This window comes from Trachymyrmex septentrionalis, unplaced genomic scaffold, assembly GCF_001594115.1.
Source record: "Trachymyrmex septentrionalis isolate Tsep2-gDNA-1 unplaced genomic scaffold, Tsep1.0 scaffold37, whole genome shotgun sequence".
Taxonomy (NCBI): domain Eukaryota; kingdom Metazoa; phylum Arthropoda; class Insecta; order Hymenoptera; family Formicidae; genus Trachymyrmex; species Trachymyrmex septentrionalis.
This window is the reverse complement of record NW_017305536.1, coordinates 2,208,127-2,220,080: the sequence shown is the minus strand read 5'-3', so window position 1 is coordinate 2,220,080 and position 11,954 is coordinate 2,208,127. Positions and strand designations below refer to the sequence as shown.

At 28.7% G+C, this 11,954-nt stretch overlaps 1 protein-coding gene across 20 annotated transcripts in view; it reads right to left on the bottom strand.

The window, feature by feature from the left end:
- The window catches only part of LOC108750649 (cytoplasmic dynein 1 intermediate chain-like), a 24,045-nt gene that overhangs the window by 11,242 nt on the left and 849 nt on the right, over positions 1-11,954 (bottom strand). For 3 of the 20 annotated variants that reach the window (XM_018490254.1, XM_018490253.1, XM_018490258.1), the window contains exons 2-7: positions 10,367-10,492; positions 8,845-8,941; positions 8,669-8,774; positions 8,459-8,586; positions 6,720-6,857; positions 2,035-2,055 (exon numbers count right to left, since the gene is read on the bottom strand). In XM_018490254.1, coding sequence (XP_018345756.1) covers positions 2,035-2,055; positions 6,720-6,857; positions 8,459-8,586; positions 8,669-8,774; positions 8,845-8,941; positions 10,367-10,468 — 592 coding nt within the window. In that variant the 5' untranslated portion in view covers positions 10,469-10,492. The remainder of the gene's footprint in view (positions 1-2,034; positions 2,056-6,719; positions 6,858-8,458; positions 8,587-8,668; positions 8,775-8,844; positions 8,942-10,366; positions 10,493-11,954) is intronic. The other 17 variants (XM_018490262.1, XM_018490265.1, XM_018490268.1 and 14 more) reach the window with 8 other exon arrangements.

Sequence of the window (11,954 nt, the reverse complement as noted above, 5' to 3'; positions counted from 1 at the left end):
TAAAACAGAATTTGTGTTTTAAAACAGAGAATTTATACTTTTAAAGCAGAAAATAGTGCTTGTAGGTAATCGAACTATAGGCAATAATACATGTAGGTAAATGTGACTTCATTTCTGAAATTTTTATTTGTGCGCAAAATATAGACAATCGAACTGTAGACAATAATACAAACAGGCAATCAATCTGTAGGCAAATGAGTTCCTCCCGAAAAAATCCAGCGTTTTTTGGAACAATGCGAGATGTGACGCGTCTTTCAAAATCAAGTGGCATGAATCAAATGATATTCCAACACGTTCATTTATATTTCGAATTGTCAATCGTCGGTCACTAAATCCTTGATCTCTTTGACATGTTGTACATGTTGAAGTAAAAGTTTTTCTCCTTCAATGTATTTTCTACCTTTTTTGAACATTTTATACCATTCAAAAATTCTTGTTTTTAACATGCACTCATTATCGAAACATTTCCGCAACACGAAATTTCGTCCCAAAGACAAAATTTTATGGAAATTCTTTACAAAATTCTATATTAAAAATCGCCGGAAGTACTTTTTCTCAATTACAAAAAAAGCATATTGTAGACTAACAAAGATAATGACGTAAAATTTTAAGCAAAAGTTAGAAACAGTCTTATATACAGTAGTATTACCATTTTAACTTTATTAATTTACCGACTTTGTCGCTACCCCACCCACGTGCAGTTAAGAAGCAATACCAATAGCGACACATAGTGAGGAACATTGTATAATAAAAAAAGTGTTCCTGCGCCACTAAAAGCTCAAAAGATATGTTTTTGTATAAAATATTAAGATGTTACATATACATATATCGGAAGTAATAATTTACTAAAAATAGAATCAAAGTGTGAGTTCATCGAGAATAACGTGTATAATGTATTCTTCATCTTGAAATCAGTTAATATCCCACAACACTTTAGCTCTATAAAAATTGCTTTCATGTTAGTAAGCATTTATGATGCGTTAGCATTCCCAAAAAGATTTCAAGTAACGAACATTGCGCTGAGAACTCTGGAAGGTGCGTTAAGTTGTGACAAGATTTGCCAATGGATATTTCTCTGGAAAAATTACAATGTCCTTGATTTGCCATGATGAAACGGCATCAAGAATAATAGTAATCAGAACTTTATAATCATTTTCATTAAACACTAATTCAATTTACTTCTTTTTTTTACCCTCACATTCTTTCAATAATATCAATATAAGAATATCTTTTTGCAATATGTCTACTGTGTAAAATTAGTAATACACATCGTAAGAAACAGAATTTAAAAATATTGCTAATCATGTTTGAAGAATCAGGAATATAAAGGACAACCATCTTTGAAACTTATGCATGCTTCCCAAGAGTCAGATATATGTGGATAGATTTGTGTAGTGAGCCTAATAGCAGATTTTTTTGCTGTATAGAGTCGGGATGTCAGATAAATATTTGAAAAATAATAGATACGATAAATAAGAATAAATGCGTCCAAAAAAATAGACAGACTTAACGAAGAAAAGAATCAGAAAAAGTATAAAAGCATATCCATAAAGTAGACCGATTAGGCTCCGGGTGGAGAGTTATTTTTGTATTCCTCTTGCTGACATTTCCTATGAAAAACGTTAAATTCTGGAAACGATATTCTTCATCCGTTTTCTAGTACCGGCTGTATCTATTTCGAATAAAGGCAAGTAAAAACACTATCTAGTATGTTGCAAATATCAATTAATTTCATATAATGAAACGTACTGATAGGCTAACAATACGCGCTATATTTTTGGCGAACAAATTGTAAATTTAGTAATAGGTTCTTATTTTCAAAATCACATTCGCTTTGACATAAATAATCTAAAATAATATTTGAAATTTAATCTGAATATTCTGTTGTGCCAAGAATTGTAGTACTCAATTCTCGCCTTTTCTTTAGTACCTTTTCTTTAGAACGATCGTTTCAAGTAATACAAATTGAATACAAGCTAAACCTAACTCTGAACCTAAAAATGGTTTTCAGAACCAAGAGAAATCATAACTTACCGTAATAGTCGAATGCATGAGCTGAGAAGGGGAGGGAAAAAAATTGTACTTAGTTACGTTATCATAAGAATGCATTACACTAATATAACACCTCTCTACACTCAGACTTATCAATTCAAAATAAAAAAAGTCTACAAGTAACTTTTAAATTGTACGAAAGAATGAAATATTTCGTAATATGTCTGGTTTAAGAAATATTCGATTGTATATCCTATAGATACAACATAAATTTTTTAGTAATATATAATTTATTTGTAAAAATTTTCCAAAGAAGTAAGTAATAAAATCATAGCGTTTCATAGAAGTGATTTGCAAATATTTCATATTTTAAAATAAAAAATATTACGCTGAATGTAGTTAGGTGAATATAATTTTGTAAATTTTTATATGTGGTGCTTCGATTCCTACGTATAAGAGGAAACGTACATATTCAGAATATTTATCATTTTTAGGGTAACGTTTTATCTTCCATGTTCAACACTTTCATTTACCAGCGACTATAGTATTCGTTAAATATTGATCCAATATTGCGAGAAAATTTAGTTTCTTTTAAAAATTATTCTTAACAATAGATGCTCTCTAACAAATGCACTGCAATATCTCACTTACATCCCTTGTCACACTTATGCCCACCCTCTAAGTCTCTATCAAAATAAATGTTACTATTTCATTGTTCTTGTTAATATATGGGAACAATAAAGCAAAATTTTAAAAGCGAACATTTCTTTATCGATATTAAAATACAAATATCTAGACAATTAATACTTTACCAAGAACGTTAAAAAGTATCATAAAAGAAACTATTTTCATATCTTACATATGCAGGGCGTCATAAAAAAGTCGGAACATTGAATTATCTTAAAAAGATAATGTTTCGCAAAATTTTTCATACAGAAGTAGGATGCCAAATTATCCATTATGATATTAGTTTCTTTTGAACGATTTTGAGAATGTCACATCAAGGTCAAATGTGACATTCGTAAGATCGTTTAAGATTAATTAATATCATCACATGATGGGTGACTTGATATTCTACAATTTTTGTGTATAAAAATTTTTTCCGAAAACGGCATGTTTTCAAAATAATTCAATATCCAATAATTTATGACACTCTGTATATATTCATTAAATACACACATATCATATGGCTTTTTATATCTAAAAATATACTTGGAGAAACATTCTGTCAAAGTAATAAGAAAAGCCTGTAAAAACCAACACAAGATAAACTTGTGTTACAAATCTTTATTATATAAAATGAAGTATAAACGTTTCAAACTTTCGATTAAAATCCTTTTCAGTATACAGGATGATTCTGTGAAACATTTTAAGATGAAAAGTTTTATACAAAAACGTCGAGCTATTTCCCTAAAAATGAAATATATTTTTTCCTAGTTGTAGCTGTAGTTACAACAGTATTTTTATTTTAAAGCATTATTAACGTATAGAATCATTAACGCTTTAAAATATGAAACTGAATTCAGCAATTAGGCATTTTTGCAATAAGCGCATCAATTATGTCAGTATTTAAAAGCGAGTTAATATACAAGGACACCTTCACAACCATGCGCACAACGTGCCATGCATAAGCGCGCAAATTTCAAACGCTATAATTGACAAATTGATATGTGGTTTATAATTTGAAAAATATTATAACTTCGACGTATTTGTATAAGACTTTTCGTCTTAGAATGTTCCGCAGAATGTGTCAGTGAAAGGACATACACTCTTTCTGGGACACCCTATATATTTATATAATTCTAAAATAATTAATGTGTAAGATAATGACATTCAAATAGAAAATAAAATTCAAAAATAATATTTTTTAGATAAAACATACTTGGTCATATAGGATTCGTCAAATTAAAAATGGCAATAATCATGCTTCATATCTATAATATTATAATAAGACGCACTCGGTCATGAGATCTCATAAATTGTTCGGGTGAAAGTGTTTCACATATAATTCATCCGATGAAATTTTTGACTCACAATAAAATATAAAATCATAAAAATATATAAACTTACTGAAATTTTTAAGTTAAAACAGATTTTTGATATATATAGCTATACAATCTCAAAATCTTAGAGAATAATTAACGACAACATGTATAAACAATATATAATTATTATAAAGGCTGCATCTACACGATAAATTTAATAACAACGGTATAATTACCGTTGTTATAACTACCGTTCAACTACTAATCATAAAGTATTAATGTTATACATCTGATAGCGAAGAATCGATTTTAAAAGATCGTGTAAACGCAAAAAATGATTATTACGCTTTTATTACTAACCTTGAATGCTACGAGCTTGTAAAATAACCAAAGAATTATATATATATTCATAATTGCTTTCAGTAGGATAAATTAAAACAGCTTCGCATAAAAAAGTACACATTTCAAAAGTTATAATTACGGATGTTACTATACCCGATTAACAGTTGCTACATAAACGTAGTCAAAGAAAGAGAATCAGTGTTTATTGTTATGGACATAAAGCATAATTATTTTTAATTTGATATGTCTTATTCAAAAAACGTTTCTACTATCTATTTATATGTTATTATGTTAGTTCCTTGTTAATTTTGAATTATATAAATATATTAAAGAGAACTTTAATCGAAAGTTGAAACGTTTATATTTCATTTTTATGTAATAAATATTTATAGAATATGTTTGTTTTGTGTTAAATCTTATAGACTTTTCTACTTACTTTGATTTAATTTACCTAAATTCATTCAAATTTTAAATATTCTATGTGAGCACAAATACCAATTTTCTACCAGCACGCATGGCATAACAATCTTGTAAAAATCTCATGTAATCGTAATTTATATATTTTCCCAACAAACAGGACGCCTAGAGTTAATGTGCTGTGTAATTTTAACTCTTTTTCAGTTAATTATTTCATTAAACTATTGAAGCGTGAGTAAGCCTTTTTTTCATATGCAAGCAAACGGTCATCTGTATATGTGGAAGTAAAACTGTAAAAGTCTTAAGAAGCTAACAGTGAAATATAGTTGCAATGCAAAAATTTTCTTATTATATAGTATTTACAATAAATGTAAATTTCCATATACAAAACTCTTGCAGCACAATTCAAATGTAAAATCGGTTATCATACCGACTTGTGTGTAATCTTCATGACTCCTCGTTGCCTTCACATAATTTGAAATATTTAAAGAAGAACAAAAAATCAAAAATCTGCGGAGCAATGTTTAAAAAGCGCAAAGCACCTCAATGGTTAGACTCTACATATTCCTTCGCTTGGAACACGACGTATCTCTACCTTCCGATGTGTATCTCTACCTCTATAATATAACCAGTGTTGTAACAAGTACCTTTTCAGAAGTATCTAGATATAGATATAGGTACTGCATGGGAAAAGTAATTATAGGTATAGATACGTTTTTTAAAAATTACCTAGGTATAGATACAATATAGCAGTACCTGAAACATTTTGTTTTTTAAGTATTCCTTATTTAAAAAAAAACAAACTGCGTAAACGAATTTTACTTCATATCGTATTACTATTTATAGTATATAAAAATGTTTGGATACTTATCATGTCATGCTTTTTAAATCAAACATTATATTGGAAAGTCGATTTTTTCTGGGAATTAAAATTAAGTTGAATACAATGACACATTATATACACCAATACGACATATACAGAATGTTCCATTTTAATTACCTCAGACAAATATCTTAAAAAATACAAAAAAATATTTCAGATGAAAATGGAACGTACGATTTTAAGGGAGATGTAATTTAGATGTTACTTTTTTTCTAGGTGGAAGTAAAATAGATAGGTCACTTCTACGTTTTTAAATAAAATTGTATGATTTTTTTAAAAACAATATAATTCTTCTAATTATTCTGCATATAAAAGTATTAAGATAGAGATATCGTAAAACTAATATATAGTTTACAAGATATTTTATACTAATATAGTTTATAAGATATTTTATACTTTATTCTAGCAAATATTGACATGTAGTATTAAATGTCTCGAAATTATTAATTTTTTGCTATCTTTGTCATAATACTTTTATATGCAGAATAATTAGAGGAACCATATTGTATAAAAAAAAACCATACAATTCCATTTAAAAAAATAAATGTGACCTTCATATCTTTTGAACATGTCCATCTTGAAAAAAAGCAACTTGCTCTTCGAAACTGTTCCACTTTTATCTGAAACATTTGTTCATATCTTACGTATTTTTCAAGATATTTTTTATTCAGAAACAATTAAAATAAGATATTCTGTATACATAGATCAAATATTCTGTTCGTAGTTTGAAGACAATTTAAGGATCTGCAATTTCATTGCATCTCTTTCTATCTTCAGAGAAAGTAGAGCATGAAATCTCAACAATCACTAACAACCATTTAAAGTATCAATTTCTGGCTTCATTTCTTATCACTGAAAAACATAGGAATGTTTGATCTGTATATATATCATTGGTATAGATAAATATTTTGTTGTATTTACGTATCTAAACTTAATCTTATAAAAAAGTATTCAGGTATAAGTATCTCTGTCTAGGACCTAGGTAATGTACTTAGATACTGCTAAAGTACTTAAGTACTTATATCTAGGTATGTTACAACACTGAATGTAACGTCTTACGACAATTATAGAAAGGTAGTAAAAAAGTAGACAGAACATACATAGGTAGTTTGGTGCAGACCCACCTTTCCTGGGACGCCACCAGTCAGTCTCAAAGTAGCCTGCGGAGCAAGAGTGAGTTGGTGTTGTTGTTGAACAGGAGGAGTAGATGGTGTATGCAGAGGACGATGTGGACAGTCCTTGTGTCCAACACCGGATGAATCGATCAGATTGTATCGCAAGGCAAGGGAACACGCGTATGTTTAATTTTTTTCACACCGCAAGATCAGTTAGGTAACAGATATAAAAAATTTATCATGTATATGTGTATATACGCGTATGTGTATTATTTTTAGTAATATTATTTCTTTATATGTCCATTCAAAATAAAAAATTGGACTATCAGATATATAATTTTAAGAAGAAACATTATTTACAGTCAAAATTCTGATTTTGTCATAGTTGCACTATCTTTCGTTACAGTAAAGTAGGTGGTATTGAAACTAAATATATGAAAATTTGTTAATCACTAACATAAATGATTTGTGATCAGCTTTGTATTGTTAGCAGATTGCAAGATTTTTCTTTTGATTAATCATTAGTAACACATATAATATTGGTGAGATTAATCGTCAGTAACACATATAATGTTTGTGTTTAAGAACTAACTGAATTTGCGGTTGTACGTTATGGAAATGAAAATGTATGTAGGAAAACGTGTTGCCACCACCAAAAAAATTTAATTTAAACAAAACCCAGATTGATTGTTAGACGCTTACTACCTGTTATGTACTAATATATTTGTTACACACATAATCTAAGGCTCACAATAAAAACTGTTATTCATGTTCACAATTATAACAATAATTGTAACGTAATAATAATATACTGTTCATTTTTCAACATACTTAAATGTTATTAATGTATATATTTTTAAATATGTGCTGATTAATAATATTTGTGTCACTACATAAACATAATATATCATTTCTTTAATGTTGAGTATCGTTTGAGTAACAAAATATAAAAAAATCGTGTAAAAGTGTTGAAAACTGTTAATCTTTACAAACAATACGAAGGAAAATGATAATTGTGATGTAATGAATATTAAATTCATATTTAGGAATATGTAAGTTTCCTCGCCACTTTAAAATTAATTATAATAATTTAGAAGGTTAACTCAATTTTAATATTAGTTGTTCTAAAATTAAAAACAAAAAACGCAGTTGTGTGATTAATAACGTAATTTACTTAATTAATACACGAAATAACAAAAAATATTAAGATTTCATATGTAGTCACAGACAGACTGTATAACACAATGTTTTAATAAAAAAATATATAAAGATGTATACTGTGTCTTTTTTATTTAAAACCACCCACTTTACTAATTATTTATTCATGCGAAAACTATGAAATATGTGTAGCTTAATGATATTTTAGTGACCTTAAGACACGCACTGTGTGAATGCGCTATAAACATGTGAACTTACGTTAAAATGAAAACTAATAATTAATAAATATTAATAATTATTTATATTGGTGTAAAATAACAGGAAAAAGTTAACGATTATACTTATACAAGATATAATATTTAACATATCTTATCTTGTAACGAATCAGTCAAATTTCAAAAATCTTCGGAAACTAATTATATTTCAATTCTATTATTTATATTTAACGTACGTAAAACCTTTATAAATTAAATATCACATATTTTTCCTAATATTTAAATGTTTCACAAATAAAACATAAATGCAATATATATAAATAAATAAATATAAGAAAAATATTGACTCACCGTCGTGGGATGTATGCGTAGTCTGAATAGTTTGCGTTTGTTTGCTATAGACAACCGGTTCTTTTGGTGGAATGTTTGTGTGCGCCACGGAGACAATCGTAAGCTCTCGATTCTTTCTTCGTCCTACACTGTTTTATACCACAATGTTAAATTATAAATATCAAAATTATAATATCCTTAAAAAAAATGTAAAAAGATGTAAATGAATACCTCTGAGCAGAATTTATACTAGACGGTTGTAAACTAGCGTCCGGTGTAGCATTAGCACTCTGTTCAGGCGTCAGCGAGCTCATACTAGATAAACTAGAGAGCACATCTGTAAGTAAACAGAAACCGTTAGGGAAAAATGCCAATCCTAGTAATTGAACATCACATTACTTATATACCTGACACTGGCGCTACACCCAAAGAAGACAGCATTGCATCTATCTCTTTGCGCTGATCCTTGTCCGTGCCAGCGGCACGAACAGTAGCTTCTTCTACCTACAATCCATAATTTTGCCATTAGTAGAGACCATCTAATCAGAGTTTGGCCATAAAATCCGACATTTTTCTTCAAATTGTACGAGTGAGAAAAGATGTTTTATCTCGCTCTGCAGTAATGCAAAAGAGAAGATATTTTATTCTGTTCTGCAGTGATGCGAAATAAAGATATGCTCAATGATATGTGCTATTAGGTATCGAAAGTTACGTGCGGATTTTTAAATAAAAATTCAATATTTTATGGAAACCAAGTGAATGAAGTCTTTCTAACTGATCATCATCATTGGAATATTTGCGCGACGTCGACATATCTTGTTCGTAGGTTTAAACGCATACATTCACGCAGTTCTTTAATAATAAATGAACATCCCGAATGTGGTTCATCCTCTAACGATTATTGCCTTCCTTAAGAGCTACCGCGTACACTTTCCGCTTACTTATTACAGTAATCATAAGACGTATCGTACAAATTAGCCAATTAGAGCTAAAAATTTTTAATAATTCTTGACTGTAATAATTAATAATTGACTACACTAAAAAAAAAGATTAGCTGTTGTAGCAATTTATATAGTAAAATATGGCATAGCATTTTTAATTGACTGCAATAGCTAATTAAAAATGCTATACTATATTCAGCCAAACTTTCTTTCAGTGTAATTCTTACGATATGTTCGGTTATTGTTACGAAAAGTGTATGCGGCAGTCCTAAAGATCTGCACACATCTCCGAGAGATTTTTCCGTGACATAATATAGTATACAGTATATGTATATCTGTGTTATATTGTACAGTATTCATAATTAATATTAAAAAACAAATTCGTTTTGACTATTTTTCCATATAAAATGTGATGATCTTCCGAAGATCTTGAAGCAAAAACTAAGCATTTGAATGTTTGTGCCCGTGAAAACTTTTAATCAGCTTGATATAAGTTATAAAAATATGAAAATTTGAAGTAATTGGATCGAGACCCATTTTCCATAAGATTTGCGGAGTTTTTTCTGCTCATGTTAGTTTCATGTATTACATTTGCAAATTACTAACTTCAGTTCATTGTTAACAAAAAAACTGCACGAATTTTTTCCAATACCTAATATCTCGGTTTGGCTAAAGCAAGTTTAAAAAAAAAATCAGATCAAACAGATCAATTCTTACGTGGCCAACTCTAATTAGAGTGTCTCTAGCCATTACTTTTCTGTCATTTTTAACCGCATACATCTTTAGCTTAGGATATCAATCATATAACTTTTTTATTAGACCAGAAAGGTGAAAAGTGATAATTTTTTTATATGTATGTGTGTATATATACATACATACATACATAGATAAAAATTTTCATTTTCACGTTTTCACTCTAGAGAAAAAGTTACATGATTGATACTCTGTAGATATAAATTGAGTATCTATAAACTTTCTTATTCCTTACATCCTTCTGTTCTTTCTCCCTCCTGCGTCTCTCCTTCTCTTCCCTAATAGCTTGCAGCTTCGCCTTCTTCCTTTCTAACTCCGCCTTCCGATCAGACATCATCTTGACGACTAATAAGAAATATCACTAAAAAATTACATTAAAAAATTTTTGAATGATATGTGTTTGAACTAAGCCTATATTCTGTAACTTTTGGCCAGGTTTTTTATTATCTGGAGGTTCTCTTAAATTAGCTTAAGAAATTTTTAACCGTTCGCGACATTTGCGAGCACAAGCAGAGATTTGACAAAGCTTTGGCAGCTTTGGAGCCTTATAATCGAAAGTGAAGAATAACAGATGTCAAAAATACTCATTTTTATTGACTTGGCATTCTATTTCTTTAACATAAACATTTATTAGAATTAAAATATGAAAACAATTGATGGAAACAGACATGTAAAGCAGAAAAAATGCTTTCAATAATCATTAATGGTTTTGGCTGCTTTCTTTTAGGAGATAGATGATACAAGATACAAATGTTGTCCTAGCTATCGAAACCATGACACACAAAAAAACTTAAGTAATAAAATATAAGCAAATTGTAATGCGATAATGTAAGCAGTAATCAATCCAACATGTTGATTTCCTTACTGCTTACATCTTACTGTCTCAAGTTTTGTATGTACCTTAATAGTATTAGAACTATTTATATTTTATTGTACTGAACAGAAGTTAGACGAAATATTTGCATTATATAATTTGTAAACAATAAATTAAATTTTGCGTAATAACTGCGTGGGTTTTTTAATTTCTTTACAATTTTAGAAGAAATTCATTGACTGCTAAGAAGAATAGAATGACTATGTATCAACTATGTCTCCTAAAAAGAAAGAAATTGTTATAATAACTTTTAAAGTTATCATAAAATTATTAATTTAATGATTAATCATATCTAGAAAAACACAATATTTATATAAGTTAAGTATGATTAAGTCTAAAGGATCAATTATGCTGGTCATAGACTGTTAATTTATGCTGTAACTGTTTAACACAATTTCAATATTTTCGTTGGTAATTGTTTAGTTTAGCATACATAAAATCGATAAAAAATATACCAATCAACACTTTTTTTTTACTAGTCATTCATTTCACGAAAAAATGCGTCAATTAATACAGTTTTTATCAACTTTTGTGTTTGTGTATGCTAAATTAAACAATTATTTTTTTGTTCATAATAACTTATCGTATGCACATAACTTAATAAATTTACTCAAATTTAATGGCAAGTGACAGCACATAAATCTATGTAAATCATTGTATTAAATTACCGGTTACGATACTTATAAGGCTGTGGTCCGATTCATACTGACAACGTTCATGAGCATCATTTGTCTTCGTTTAATATTTGACAAACAAAGATAAAATGATTTCTTTAAGCGTTGTTGAGCACAAATCAGATCCCCCGTGGCCTAAGTTAACAGTTTACAACCAGCTGATCCTTAAGTTCGGTTCTACAATAGTGTTTTAAGCCTTAAGTTGTAAAAAATTGATCAACTACAATCGAATACGAGGAGAATAATTGATTGTGATTCGTCTAATCCTTGGCTTA